The sequence below is a fragment of the Glycine soja genome, chromosome 4 (genome assembly GCF_004193775.1).
Source record: "Glycine soja cultivar W05 chromosome 4, ASM419377v2, whole genome shotgun sequence".
NCBI lineage: Eukaryota > Viridiplantae > Streptophyta > Magnoliopsida > Fabales > Fabaceae > Glycine > Glycine soja.
This window is the reverse complement of record NC_041005.1, coordinates 4,503,292-4,519,467: the sequence shown is the minus strand read 5'-3', so window position 1 is coordinate 4,519,467 and position 16,176 is coordinate 4,503,292. Positions and strand designations below refer to the sequence as shown.

Genomic DNA, 16,176 nt, shown 5'->3' with positions numbered 1-16,176 from the left:
TGTTTAGTATAAAATTAATGATGTTTTATAAATTTTAATCTCATTACTTTATTTATATATGTTGGAGTGTAATCGTGAAGGTAAAGTTTTACATTGCGTAAGAATATGAAAGTTAAGTATCATATAAGTGAGAGAAAAAAGATACACAAGCCTAAGTCTTAGGTTTTGGGTTGAAGTGTAATGTCAAGTCCACTTACGTGATTGGCTTGTGATCTATTGGTGTAGATTTTCTTGATGTTTTCTCCCCCTAGGGTTTCCTAACCATTGGTATTAGAGTCGATAGTTCGACCAAGTGATTGGTTCAAACGAGTAAGATAAATTGGCAATGGATCCTGACGTGAGCATGTGAATTCCTTATATCAAAAGTCTTCTTGGTGACGGGTCCATACATGGAGGTCGGGTGATGTGTCCTGTCGTTGTAAGCTAACAATGGAGAGCGACGACATCATTGCATGCTTGTGGATTGATGATAATTCCTGCTTAAAGAGAAATTATCATGTGAAAAATACTCATACTTAAGGAGGAGAAGTTTTTGCTTAAGAGGAAACTACCATGTGAAAAAAACTCATATTTAAAGGAAAGATTGTTGAAGTGCAAGTGTGAATATGTAATGTCACATTTGGTAGGAATGAGAAAGTTGAGTAACATGCAAGTAAGAAAAAGACCACAAACTTAAACCTTGAGGTTTTAGGTTGAAGTGTAGGTTGAAATTCACTTGTGTGATTGACTCATGGTCTATTTGTTAAATATCTCTGATATTTTAAGTAACGAGATTTGATTTTTACATTTGATTTTTTTTTTGTATCACATTAGATAGGAATGAAAAAGTTAAGTAACATGTAAGTAATAAAAAGACCACAAACTTAAACCTTTGGGTTTTAGGTTGAAGTGTAGTCTGGAATTCACTCGTGTAATTGACTCATAGTTCATTTGTTAAATCTTTATGATATGTTTCTCCCTAAGATTTGAAACAATATCCTTATTTGAAATAACGAGATTTAATTTTTATATTTGAATTTTTTTTGCACCACATTTATTTTGTTAAATACAAACTCAATTAAACAATAAATATTCAAATTTTACACTTGTTAAATATTCTTCGATGTGTCTGGATTAACCTTATGAATTGATAGTTTTTGTCATGAAAGTAATATTATTTTCGTTAAAAAAAATTTAAAGTTAATGATTTCATTAAAATATCTAATAAATTTCTTTTAAGATGGTTTAAATAAGATTAACATAGCCATTTAGGAATCAAATTAAAAAAATCATAATATGCTCTTACTTAAATAATATCTTTATATGAAATAATCATTAATTAATATATAAGAAATCATCTAGATTTTAGTTTTAGAAAAATAAAACTTTTTTTCTTTAGGCAAAAGAAAAATCAAACTTTTTTATGCATAAGAATCAAAGGCATATAATTATGAGATTTATAATATTCCCACACCTTTCTCAATCAACTTAAGTAAATCCCAGAAAAATTAAAGTTTGAATTGCTGACTCTTTATCTAAAATTAGACTTTATTAATTGCGTGAACGTGTGAATTTCATCAATTCACCAAATTTATTAATTGCGTGAACAAATTTCGTCAATGCACCAAATTTATTCGTAAGTAGTATTATTAGGCTACTATATATACTTTTAAACATTTTGTCAAAAAAAAAAAACTTTTAAACACACATACCATTTTATTTGTGTTTTACCATACACTCAAATTCCTATTGAGTTTTTGGTCTAAACTAATTACATCTTTGATTTATGAATATTCTGAGAAATTTTTCTGGTTTAGATAAATAAATAAATAGATTTATTTTATAAGTTAAAATTAATTTGTATAAATTAACGTCATAGCATGCTTTATTATTTTTTTAAGAGATTGAATACAATTTGAAATACAATGAAAGATCTAAACACCATATTGCAAAATTAAACAATGAAGGACTTAATTTACGCGTCAAGAGTTACAAAAAGAAAGAAGTTTAGAGTTGCAAGTTGCAACTATCCAAGATGACACCATATTCAAAATTGATAAATTTCCTTGCTTGGAGATCATCAACACACTGCTTGCAATCAGTCTTAAAAGTTACATTTTTCGACCCAAGAAAATAGCTGACAAAAGTGCCGTGGCCTCAGCTTCATGTGGAGTTGGTTTACCAAAAAACCATGCAGTCCTTGCAACAATAAAACGATATATCAGCGTAACAAAAAAATTATTCTACATTGATTTTATAAAAGTTTCTACACCAATAGTGTATTGTTATTAAACATCTTTTTAAAAATTAAGAATGTATGGTACTTTTTTTTAAAAATTCTTATAGCAGTATAAAACTTTAAATAATAAATAAAGAGATTCCAAACATTTTGGGTGGATAAGTAATTAAGAAATCAAATTACTCATTCGTTGTGTATGCAATTGTGTTATACACACTTAAAAGTAAAAAATCTACCGTTCATAATGTTCCTATGACTTAAATATATTAGTTCCGATGGAGGATACATGTAATTTATATTCTATATTTAGATTTACTCGCTACCTTAATTGTTTTCTTAATTAAAAAAACAATACCAAAAGAATACTACTAACAATTGAGAGAGAAAAGATATTAAATTTTGACTGGTGACTTTTTTCTTTGAAGAGAAAAGACGAAGATAGACTTGGTTTGGTAAAGAAGAAATAAAATAAAAAGAAGGATTAAACTTCAAAAATGAGTGTAAATATCATATTTTTATCACACTATTTTAATTTAAATATATTTTTTTATTATTTCTTTCCAGCTTGCCAAATCAACCCATAAAGAGGGGACAGGATTTAAATCCGGACGAGTAGATGTTTTATTTGTTATGATTCAGAGGATTATCTTTTCCTTGAAAATCCATACCATGCGCTAGCGTTATCCTCTTTGGCCTCCAAAGGTTGTTATAGATAGAACAGAACGCAGAACGCAGAACGCAGGTTTGAGTTTCCTTAACTGAAGCGAACTAAAATGGGTGCGAACGCTAACGACTTGTCCACTGAGATAGATTGTACTAAGAAGGTTTCCAATTGTTGGGGAAATGGTCAAATACCCTTTGCACTTCCTTTTCTCACACTCCCCAATTCCAACTTCACCACTCTCCTCTCTTCACCACCTCAACTACTCCACACATCATTCACCACTGCCGCTGACAATTTTTTCAGATTTGTACACTCCCTCGCTTCTCAGAACCCCTTCCTCAACAAAGTTCTCTCTCTCCCCGCCGAATTTCACACCTTATGCGTGCAGGTACGTAATTCAAAACTCTCGCTTTCTTGGTACTTTTATACGGGAAAAATGCAGGAGAGGCCTTATGATATTGTTGATGTTTGGGTTCAGATTCGGAAGCAAAGGAACGTGGGGTTGGTGTCTAGTCATAATTTCGCTGCCGTTTTGCCCGGGGGTTCGGTGGCAGGGCTAGTGGTGGCTAACGGGGTTCTCAATTTCTTGAACATTTACAACACTTTGCTCATTGTTAGGCTTGTTTTGACATGGTTTCCCAACACTCCTCCTTCCATTGTTAGCCCCCTCAGGTGAGTCAGCATTTTATTTGGGGGTTGCAAAATTACATGCTTTTGTTCCTAGGATATATCATTCAATGTTCAATTGGATTGTTGTTACATGGCCAGTTTTATTGCAGGATCATGTTTGTTATTGAATACTAGGTTTTGATGTGATTCAAGATACCTTTTCTGTTTGCTGAACTGCCAATTACGAATTGACATTTGAGTTGTGTTTAGTTAGCAACATTTTATGTACTTCAACATTTGATTCTGTTATTTTATTGAGTAAATAGTCTATAAACCGATAATGTGAAAACTTTTTACGAGTTGTTTAATTAGAATTTGACATGTACAGTAAGTTGATTGACTTTTATCATAATTATCTTAAGCCTTAATTCAATTCTAGTTTTTACTAGCGATGCTTATTTCTAACTTGGTTCTTGTGCATAATAAAAAGTTCTCAAATTCTTGTAAATTCACAAAATCATTCTTAATTTGGTCTCTACTATAAATAAATTTTGTTCTTTATACATGATGATAAGGATTGAATTGAGAACAATATTATGTATAGAGACTGGTTTCTTTGTATATTAATTTATTTTAATGTGTATAGAGACATAGGGTCACTCATATTCACCAAAAGTATACATAAACCACAATATAATTTTCCATTTTGTTTATGGGGATGGGGAGAGGTGGGGGTTCTTGGACATTTCACAGCTACATGTTTAATAATAGTATACGCAGATTTAATTTCAAGAATTTCCAAGTGTTAAATAAAATGATTATTGTTTCATTCAGCACCATATGTGACCCATACCTGAACATATTCCGTGGACTTATTCCCCCTCTGGGAGGAACCCTGGATCTCTCTCCCATTCTAGCATTCTTGGTCCTAAATGCATTCACCAGCACTGCTGCTGCACTCCCTGCCGAGCTTCCAGTCACAGAACAATCAAAACAAGGTCTTGCAGCGCCATTGCCCTCTACTACTTCACAGAAGAAATGGATGAGACGGTTTCAAGGGAACAGGTCAAGGACATCTGGTGATGATGCTAAATAGAACATGGGAGAGTTTATTTGTGCCTCTGTATCTGTTTATTAATTTAGATACGTTGCTATTGTTCCATCTTGATTATGATAGTTCTATTCTAGGCAACACAAATTTTGAGCTAATGATTCCAGAGATTGTAGAGTTATGGAGTTTTCTGTGGAAAGCTCAAGGCTCAAACTACCACAGTCACAATTTATTTTGTTTTTATTTTTTTACAGTACACATCCTATTGTTTTCTTTAATCCCAAGGTCCTTATTTAAATTGGGGGAATGCATTATAGCCCATCAATTAGATTACCGAGTAATCATACTAGTAATTCAATTAAATTTTGTTGGTCTCTATATTTTCAGTTAAACATAAAGAAAGACCCTCAAGGAATGAAAGGATTATATTTTATTGTGACGGGATTTGAACATCGAATGGCATGATCCCAAATCATTCTCTCCAGTCTCCACTGACTTTATGAAGCATCGTGATAGCACTTTTTACAAATATTAAGAAAATGTTTATTTTACCGGAAATGAAAAAGTAAATAATTAACCTACGTCAGGATCTTTGCTGTAATGGGAATCGAATTCCTAGCAGTTTCAGAATAAACTGCTGGCTATACATTTCTTGAGCTCACCATTAAAGGGATTAAAATTAATTTTAGAAGATAAAGTTATCATTTTATAAAACATATTAAAGAATGAGACAAACAATACTTTTAGTCAGTTTACACAATCTTCATTTGCCGAAATGTCAGAATCAGAAAAAATTGATAGGGGAGACAAAAAATTATAGGTTTCCAGAAAGAAAAAAAAAAGGACACCTTCCACTCATCTAATTAGAAGGGGGCATTTTTTTTCTTTTTCATGTGTAAGTATCAAGCGACTTTTGTTCTTCTGGGTAACGGGGGCAGACTGCTCCACTAGGCCTATACCTATTCCATCACTAAACTTAGGTCCTATTTGTTATCCATTAAGAATCAATTCCCTATAAGATAAACATGTTCTTATGTAAGTATATTTTTAACATTAATTTAGACATGCATCCAATTATGTTTAAAAGTTCAAAATCAATTTTATTTAACTTAGATAAACGGAGCCTTGATATTATTATGGGTAAACTCTATTTATTTAGGTTTTTGTTTTCCTCACATGTAAACAATTATAATGGTTTTATACCTTTTCCTATATCTTTTACATTTCATTCCTCTTTTATTTCTTTTTCTTTTACATAATATTATTCCTCACATCTCTCTTTTCTCTCTCCTTCAATGAAATATATACTTTAAAGAGGTGTTAACAATTCTTTTAGCATGTAAGTTGTTAAGTTCTTTAATTAAAATGCAGGATGTGGTTAGAAATTTACAAAGCCTATATGGACAAATGAAGAATAAAAGATCCAAGTCTATTTTCTTTTATCTTTTATCGTTCATTTCTAATCCTTCATTGGTGGTATTCTCGTTCACTATTTTTTTCTCTGTTGACAAATGAAGGATAAAGGATCCAACTCTAACCTTTTAAAGTGGAAATGACAATTAAGTAAAACTCTTAATAGAGTTAGCAACTTAAGGACATTAGATTATTTAAAGGAAAGCTAATCATTTCACATCAATACCTTTTATTTACAAAATTCAGTCTAAATCCTCGTACTTTTCAAGCTAAATATATCTTTGCCCTAGAATTCTTTCAACTCAACTTCGAATTTGTGACGTATTGTAGACATTCGTGAAGCTTCTGTATTTCTTAGAAATTGAGCTTGCCTGGACATCCTCAGTAGAAACGCATCAGATTCCAAACAGAATTTAGGCAGAGCAGGGAATATTGTTCTTTGTTAATGGAGAATCCTATTCACATCCTTACAATTTAACAAGCGGAGCTTTATCAGCAACACACACCATTTCTAGTCCGCCTGCACTTTATATCTTGATCATCTTTGGGAGTATAAAAATGTTGTAGTACTTTTCCTAACAGTATCCAAGACAATAGCACTATATTTGTAAATTAATTAACCTATGATAGTATATCATTCATGTCAAATATGGACATTATTAAGCTAGGCTTGAATTGATCTTTTCGATTCTTTCTAAAGACGTTGTCATATTGTGAAAGTAATTGTTGTGCAATCTAGGAGTAAACAATTTCACTTTAATATCGATTATTGGATTTAAAAGTATTTTTTTCCACTTATATGATATTCAATTTTTCTATTCATACTTAATATTAAATTTTACCTCACATTTTATACTCCAATAGTAATATTATATTAGTACTTGAATGAGGTTAGTCTCAAACATCTCATCAGTTCATGTCTCACTATCAATGTAAGTAACCTCTCAAGTATTTTTAAGTCTTGCGAACTGGAAGATGAGGAGCAACCCATCAACGTTGATGTTTTGTTGCCGTTTCTGCTCTTTCTACTGATTTTGGGCATAGCTTTATCAGCTTTCCTGGACCGGAGCTTTACAGGGTTTGATCGTTACTGGATTCATAAAGTTATTGGTTCCTCTGGCGGTATTGTTGCTATTCTTACTGTTCTTTTTCTTATTTTGAAATTTAAATCGTCTCTGTGATGGTAACACGCTCTAGCTGTAGTGTACTATTTGTAAGATGTTGAAAATTATGTAAGAATTTATTTTCTTTTCCCATGCTCTTGTGCAGTACACAATACTCATTTTGTGATCTTAATTTGAGAGGGAAAAAAGTTTGTCTCAAAACAAATTTTGATAGAATTAGGCTAAACATAAAGGTGATCAATAAGGCCTATTTGGTGTAAGAAAGGTGTTATACTCGCTACGATACTATTACCGTAAAATTATTATTAGGTAATTTTTTATAATTTTTTATGGGTGATTTCAAATACTATTTACATGACCTATTTAAATTTTATAATTTATTGGGTACAATTATATTTTTTTGGGTACAGATATAATTTTTATAATTTAATTATACTTAATTATATGTTATGCAAAGATTAGCCTACACCATGGTAATCACATACTTTGAATACATTTTATAAGATCGGTTACAAATTTTTTTCTTGAAAGGATCGGTTACAATTTATTAAAAATTACCCAATCATAATAAACTTTCATTAATAAGATGTGGGGCTTATAAAATTTTAATAAATTCCAACAAGAGTTTATTAGAAAGTAATCTTTTCATTTCAAAACCATGGATGTTTTAACTTTTCTTTTATGTTCCAAAACTATTAATGTTTTACAAATTTCAGGTTTCACTAATTGTTTTTTCTTACACATTCTTATTTAATAATTATGTCTACTCCACAACTACTCTTTTAATAGATTTTTTCCACTACTCTTATTTAACATTAAATATTTTTTAAGTTGTGTGCATTAATTTTAAACATTCTTTTTAGAATGAAGGAATATGTTTCTAGCATAACATTTCTCTTTACTATAGTTAGTTAAAAAAGTAGTTGGTAACTAAAGTTACTAAAAGCATAAAATTGAGAGCAATTAAGTTAACTGATACAATTAATAATACTATTTCCATCCATATATATATATATATATATATATATATATATATAATATTTTTTTAATTAATTCATAAGAATTAAAAATTTGCTCAATGTAGTTAGTAAAAATAAATTGCTAATAATGTATATTATTTTTTCAAAACTATTATTCGGACTAATCGTCTCACTTTTCCTACTTTATTAATCAATGCGTGCTGTTATTTTCTAGTCTTAAAAATTTATATGCAATGATTCCATTTAATCCTTATTTTTAAAGGGTTAGGATATATTTTCAAAGATCCAAATCCCTATTATTGGGACAGAAATGTTCTTAATGTAGCTCAATTTCTCACTTCTTTTTTTTAAAGGAAAAATAAAGCAAAAGAAAAAGAAAACTTGTAGTCCCACATTAGAGAATTTGCAAGAGCCAATACCACAAATTTTATATGTAAATAAGAAAGTTGGGAAAACAATTGACGTGAATCTCTTGACAAATTACAAAATCAAGCGGGGGGGAATAGCCGAGGCCAAGCCTTTCATATACATCAAAGACTACAAAGGCATCCAAATCAAGTGGAGAGATCACACAGATTATCTCAGTTTATGATCACAATGATAAAGCAAACCCCATTGCAATCAGAACTGAAGTGACAAATACCCACATCCCATTGAGTGGTGACCAATCACTAGCACCACTGCACTCATCGTTAGCTCCACTAAAGCAACCAGGTTTTGTTATTTTAGCCACACCACTCTCAAAAGTAAAGGTGTTGTTAGGTTTGCCACTGCTAAACAACACACACCAGAAGTAAGGAGAGCCCCCATCAGTACCTGTGACAGCAGCACCAACCTGAGTGTGATTCTTACTGTAGAGTATGTCTATGCTCTTTTGGTTCCTTATGAGGATATCAGAAAATGCCTCCGGAGCATGGACATACTTAGTCTGGCACGCTAGGAAACGACCAGTTATAGGAGCAAGAGTTGATGCCTCAACACCACAGTTTGGGGCAAAAACTTCAGCAAAGTGAGACTCAGGAGGTTTCTTGCCATCAGATCCTCCCACAGCATCACATTCACCCTGGTATGCCTTAATGTATTGTAGAGCAATACACGCAAGCCCCGGGTTGTCGGTTAAGGCTGATACCTTGTGAGCAGTTCTGTTTTCGTTGATTGCAGCTACCAACTTGTCCGCAGGGTTGTTAGTAATTTTGACTGCAAAGTTTTGTTCAGTATGTCAGAAATGGGAATTTAAAGAACACCTAAATGGGGAAGATACTAGTAAATGCAAGATGGATTTAGAGACATCAAATCATATAGTAAGGAAAGAAAACAAAACAATGAAGGATTCAGGACCATAGATGGATTGGTACTTGGGAACTTTCATTAAGCCATAAGGAGGCTTTTTATTGAGGGAATTAGTTTTATGCATAAAATCAATGAAAATGTCAAAATATGTAATCTCAAGCTAAAGATAAGAAAGTAAGGCAAGACACTTGGGAATTTTCATTAAGCCATAAGGAGGCTTTGTATTGAGGAAAGTAGTCATATTTGTATAATCAATGAAAATGTCAAAATACGTAGTCTCAAGCTAAGGATAAGAAAGCAAGGCAAAGCAAGGCAAGGCAAGGCATATAGACCAAGTTTTCTGAACCGTTAAACAAAAACAACCGGTGAAACATAAACGAGCATATCATCTCAAACACGTATGAAATATGGCAGAACCAAAGAAAAGGACTAGAAAACTTCAATTAATAAATTATGTCCTGCTAAATATTAATGTATTCCCCTACAGAAGAATTTACTATCTGGCAAATGCACGTTTAAGACAAATATAATGAAGGTTGGTACTGATTATTACCACGCTGAGAGCAATATCAATCACGAGTTTTTTTTTTAAGCAACAGCTAATGTTTTGTTTTTCTTTCTTCACTTCATCATTCTCAATTCCCACTTCCGCCAACTCCTTTGATACTTTCTTAGATAAAAAAAAAAAAAAAAAAACTGATTCATCTATATGATAAATACAGATTTACAGTGCTCATTATGAATGCTACAGATTCATTTGCCCAAACTTGTTCTTCTGCTCTGAACCAACACCAAATCTCATCAAATTCCTAAATCCTTAAAGCAGTCTGTCTTAATATAGAAGAAGGGCTTGAACCTTCGACCTTGTGGTTAACAGTGATAACCTTACAGGGGTATCCACTCGCTGATTGTACTGTTTCTCCAGCACTGCAGCATGTCCTTCATGAGGCTGCTACTCAGAATTCTTCCTTGTGTTCACTGCAAACACAGGAACTTCCCACAGATGTTGCTTTACTGAACGTAATTGATCAATTTCCAGGGGTTTTCCAAGCCAGAATGGGGCTGCCTCCTCGTCGTGACCATGATCATGGAATCACATTGCTGCCTCACACCAAAGCAGTGAGTGTGCACCCATATCGGTACGCTTACCATCATAAAGACAAAATTGAGAAACAGGTCCACCAATTGCTGGAAGAGGGCGTCATTCGTCATTCCATAAGTCCTTTTTCAAGCCCAGTGATATTGGTAAAGAAGAACGACAATTCTTGGCGTATGTGTGTTGACTTTCGGGCTTGAATAAGGCTACAGAGGTGGACAAATATCCAATTCCGACGATCCACAAACTTTTGGATGAGCTCCATGGTTCCACCATATTCACCAAGATCGATCTCACATCAGGTTTCCATCAAATTCGTATGAAGGAAGAGGATGTTCACAAGACCAAATTCCGGGCACATGACGGCCATTACGAATATCTCGTAATGCCCCTGCCACCTTTCAATCTACCATGTGTTTCGTCCATTTTTGCGCAAGTTTGTCTTGGTATTTTTTGATGATATTCTGGTATACTGTCCCAATTGGCAAACTCATATGTCTCATCTCACCACAGTGCTCACTGTCCTCTGCAATAATTGTTTTGTGGCCAACCGACAGAAGTGTAACTTTGGGCTCACCTCCATAGACTACTTGGGACATGTGATTTCCTCACATGGTATTCAAATGGATCCTTCAAAGGTTCATGCGGTGCTCAAATGGCCAATCCCACAAACCACCAAGCCAGTTCGCGGGTTTTTGGGTCTCACTGGCTACTATCGCTGGTTCATTTGTGACTATGGTAAGATAGCCCAACCCCTCACAATCCTTACTAAGAAGGAGGGATTTTTCTGGGGAGACCACAGCGTTTGAGCAGCTTAAGAAGTGCTTGGCATCGTTTTCAGTGCTAGCTTTGCCGGATTTTACCAAGGAGTTCATTATTGAGTGTGACGCGTTTGGACGTGGCATTGGCTCAGTCTTGATGCAAGAAGGAAAGCCCATTGCATACTTCAGCAAGGCTCTTTCTCCCACAAATGTTTCTAAATCTGTGTATGAAAAAGAAATTATGGCCCTTGCTTTGTCAATTCAGAAGTGGCAACATTATCTTTTGGGTAGGAGCTTCACGATCTTTACTGACCATACAAGCCTTTGCCACCTGCTGCAGCAACGTCTCACAACCCCAGACCAACAGTGTTGGCTCTCCAAGCTGATGGGATACCAGTTTGAGGTGTGGTATAAGTCTGGTCCTGATAACAAGGCCGCTGATGAGGTCCAGAAAATCAATAGAAGCAGAATTTGGGGCCATTTCTGTCAGCCCCTACTGGATAGATTTTCCAACTATTCGAGACGAGGTTGCTCAAACAAGATCCAGCTCTCCAAAACATCCTCACTGTAGAGTTTCAAGCCAAAAGATAAGGTGCACTTAATGCATAGTGGGAATTGAATTTTTATCACTGAGGTTTAGGTGGTTTAAATGCAAAGTGAAAGATTACATTTTACTAGATGAAGCTTATTTGAATGGATGCATTGAAAGTTACTTTTGTTTCAACTTCCAAGAGAACTTATTTATTACAGTTGGTGACAATCTTCACTATAAATAGAGAAGAGAATTAGTGGAGAAGATACACATGAACAAAGAGTATGTGAGAAGAGAGATTGTGAAACAAAGTCACTTTGTTGAGAGAAAAGTGTCTTTGTGTGAGAGTGTTATCATTTCTTGTAACCATTGAGTGGGGTACTCGGGTTTGTAAAGTGATACACTATTTAGGGTGGATTGCAATCTTGAAATCATTTTTGTAATAGAAAAATACTTTTGAGACGGTTCCGTGGACGCAGGCAAGAAGTGTCGAACCACATTAAATTCTTATGTTTATTACTATTTTTCCCACGATGTAATCTTTGTGTGTGTTCTCTCGATCCTTTGTGGGTATGGGTAATTTTGTTTGAGGGAGTGTTGATTACCTAACACTCACTGCCTTGCAAACCGATCCTAATTCTAAACCTGACTATATGGCAAGAGAGGGGTGGCTATTCTTTAAGGGAAAATTGTTGCTTCTAGCATCTTCATCTCTGATTCCCACCTTGCTCAAGGATTTTCATGACACTCCCGCTGGGGGCCACTCAGGTTTTACCAAGACATTCAAAAGGATAAATGGTTCCTTTAGTTGGAAAGGTATGAAAAGGGCAATCATGGAGTACATCCGGGGCTATGATATATGTCAGAAGAATAAGTATCAAGCAATGTTGCCCACGGGTCTACTGCAACCCATTCCCATTCCCGAGGTGGTGCAGGAAGACATATCTCTTGATTTCATTATGGGTCTGCCATGATCCCAAGGATTTGAGGTGATCTTGGTAGAGGTTGACCGCCTCTCAAAATATGCTCATTTCATGGCATTGAAACATCCATTTATGACTCGTTTTGTTGCTGAAAGTTTCGTTCGTGAGATAGCTAAGCTTCATGGATTTCCCAAATCCATCATCAGCAATCGTGACCCATTATTCCTTAGTAAGTTCTGGCACGAGCTATTCCACTTACAAGGGATGGTTCTACGCATGAGCACCTCTTACCACCCACAAATGGACAACCAAACAGAGGTCATGAACCGCTGTCTTGAGACCAGCCAGTGAAGTGGTACTCTTGGCTTTCATGGGCTGAGTTCTGGTACAACACATCTTCCAATGCTTCTACTGGAATGACCCCTTTTGAGGTGGTCTATGGGCGCAAGCCGCCTTCCCTTCTCTGTTTACTGGTGGGCGAGACCCAAGTCGAGTCAGTGGCCAATATTCTGTTAGATAGAGACGAAGCATTGCGGCAGCTTAAGTTTCATCTCCACCCCGCCCAACAATCAATGAAGCGTTACGTGGATGCTCACCGCCGTCCACTTGCTTTCGCTGTGGGTGATTGGGTCTATGTTAAGTTGCATCCTCATCGTCAGTAGACAGTTGCTTGTTGTATTTGCCCCAAACTTTCTCCCCGCTACTTTGGTCTATTCCAAGTGATAGCAAAGGTTGGAGAAGTGGCCTATAAGCTTCAACTCCCTGCTACAGCCAGAGTTCACCCTGTATTTCATGTCTCTCTGCTTAAGCGCTCCATCAAACCTGGAGTAGTGGCTGCCGGCCTTCCTCCTGGACTGGAGGTTGCTGATGTTGATCCTCTTGAGCCCGAAGCCATCCTGGCCTCCAGAGAAGGGAAGTCTAAAGCCTTGGAGTGGCTAATCCTGTGGAAATCACGACCAGTTGAAGATGCATCCTGGGAGTCCGCTCCTTCCATTCGAGCCAGGTTTCCTTCCTTTGGCCTTGAGGACAAGGCCAATTTCCCAGGCAGCGGTATTGATAGAAACCTTGTCAAGCCCTTTAGGCTCTATTACTCCCGTAGGCCCAAAAGGCCAAATGAGACTTTGCATGCAAGTTAGTTGTTAGATGAGAGAGAAGAAGTGGGAAGGGGAATTTCTATTATCTAGGGAGGGGAAAACGATTGTAAATGGGAGGAAAAAGATTTGGAATATTGAAATTGGAGTCAGGAGTTTCATCTCTGACTTGGGGGAGCTCGCTCCCATTTTCTCAAATTGCTTCTTCTCTTCTTTTTACTGCTACTTACCCTCTGTTTTGCAGCACCTCTGATACAATTGTGTATCATATTTCCATAGGCATCATTTTAAAAAAGCACTGTAGCTAATGAAAGAAAGGAAAACGTCTTACTTTGTTTGGAAATCTAATGTCATTGGAATGAAATGAAATTGACTAGGATGGGGTGGAAGCACAGACAGGTTTGAGAATAAAACAGCAAAGTGACAATTTTAACAGAGGTCAACCCATTAGCTCCCAAGGTTTTAAATTGTGGTCGCAGTAACAGCTGCCATGCAGAAAATTGAGGAGAAATGCTGCTATTGCAGTTGGGGAGACTCCAAAAACCTCAGACATTGCAACCACAATTGTCCTTGCCAACCGTTTTTAAAACCTTGTTTAATTCCTTACCACACGAAAAATGTTTCATTTTCAAACAAAGCCACCTAGTTATCATGTACTTTACAGCTTCGTCATTTTATAACCATATCCACACTTCTATTTCTTTCCTAGAACTAGAAACGCCAAAGACAGAGCAAAAGTTATATTTTGACAAAATCAATCTAGGGCAAATGACCGAAGTAGCTCTCCAAAACAGTACACCTCAAATGGGTTATTGCCATAATACACATAAGAAGCACATTCTTGAATCAATACCGCACAAATAGGAAAGTGAAACACAAAGTTTAACGAGTTTTAAAGCTAAAGACAATAAGGTTGGCCGTCTAAATCAAGAATCACCAGACATTTCCACCATAGTAGTGCAAGATCCAACATGGCACCAATTTCCATGCCAGCAAAGAACACACACACACACAAAAAAATCCCATGAGAGACCAAAAATACACGAAAGCTCTAGGCAATTGAAATCTACTCAGAGAACAGCTGACAGCATCACTGGCATTGCAAACAGACACTCAGTTCCTTTAAAAGGTCAAAGATGCAATCCAGAATGAGAAGAAGCTACAATGGGACGCATCAGAAAGACTTAAGTCAAAATATAGAAAATAAAAAGTACATCTTAAAGTGATTGTAAGGCAGATCAAACATAGTGCACCCCAGACACTTACAGTTACATTCCAAATCTGAAACCAAAACCACTAAATAGAACAAAGGGGGAAAAAAGGACTTGTTTTATAGACTTACTTTGAGTATTAGCAGTGGCAACAGCATAAATGAAGGAAAGAGAGACCAACAGAAACCACATAGTCATGGTTTTTGTCATTGTTGCTGTTTCAGAACACAGAGAAGTTCAAGACAGATCTGTGTTGTGTCTGTCTCAAAATGGTGCCTTCAGCTTCAAATTTCAAAATAATAAAATGCAAGAAATTCTACCAAGCGAGTGGCCCTTCTCAACTTTACGTTTTTCCTTTTTTTTTTTGGTACCTTCTCAGTTCTCAACGATTCTGGAAATTTTATAGGATTAAAGCAAGTAAATTTCCATTATTAAAGATATAAATTGAAGTTGGTATTGCCAAACAAATTAGATCATTTTCTGTCGGTGAGGTTATATTTGGTTGTACAAATTGGAAAACAAAATTCATTATTTTGTTCCGAAAGGACGAGAGACTGAAGAAATTATCATCATAAGCTATTGTTTAAAAAATGTTAAATAATGCAAAGTATTATAGCTGTTTTTTTTTTTTTTTTCAAGTTATGGTGAGTCGATTATTTTAGTTGTAATTGTAACATACACTGGATGCAAATTCATTTTTGATTGGTGGTATATTGTTAAAAGATTAGGATCTACTGCGGTTTTATCAAAATTGTAACAATTTGTAGCTCCAAATCATTTGGATTGCTTTTATAAACAAAAGGAATGTATTTTACAACTAATTTAATTAATTAAACTAACTATATTTGATAAATAATTTCATTTTCAATGTTTGTCTAATTCAATTTATTTTAAAGGAATAATTGCTTCTATTAATTTTAAAAAGAAATGAAAAATAATTATTTTTTATTCACGTAAAATAATTATTTATAAAAATGATTCTCAAACATCCCAAAAATAATATTACTAAGTAATTATATATTGTGATTTTCATGTAAAACAATAGCATGTTTTTAAATTTAAAAAGGTATTTAAGTAACTGATCGGGAAATTATTGAAGTTAAAGTTTGAATTATTTAAATATTACTCTGGATCATCAACAAAAATAATTATTAATTAGATTTTTCTTATCTTATAATTAAAGTTCAAATGTGTCAAAGTCTTCCCCTTAATA

The 16,176-nt window shown here is 34.8% G+C and overlaps 2 protein-coding genes across 2 annotated transcripts; one reads left to right on the top strand and one right to left on the bottom strand.

Moving 5' to 3' along the window:
- Positions 1-2,849: 2,849 nt before the first annotated feature.
- Positions 2,850-4,840, top strand: LOC114408862 (ylmG homolog protein 2, chloroplastic-like). Its single transcript, XM_028372050.1, has 3 exons — positions 2,850-3,270; positions 3,361-3,554; positions 4,326-4,840. The coding sequence occupies exons 1-3, from the start codon at positions 2,992-2,994 to the stop codon at positions 4,585-4,587; spliced, it is 735 nt and encodes a 244-aa protein (XP_028227851.1). The 5' UTR covers positions 2,850-2,991; the 3' UTR covers positions 4,588-4,840.
- Positions 4,841-8,453: 3,613 nt separating this feature from the next.
- On the bottom strand, positions 8,454-15,488 carry LOC114408861. The gene is made up of 2 exons (XM_028372049.1): positions 15,095-15,488; positions 8,454-9,256 (listed from the first exon to the last, which is right to left on the bottom strand). The coding sequence occupies exons 1-2, from the start codon at positions 15,171-15,173 to the stop codon at positions 8,652-8,654; spliced, it is 684 nt and encodes a 227-aa protein (XP_028227850.1). The 5' UTR covers positions 15,174-15,488; the 3' UTR covers positions 8,454-8,651.
- Between the last annotated feature and the right edge of the window lie 688 nt (positions 15,489-16,176).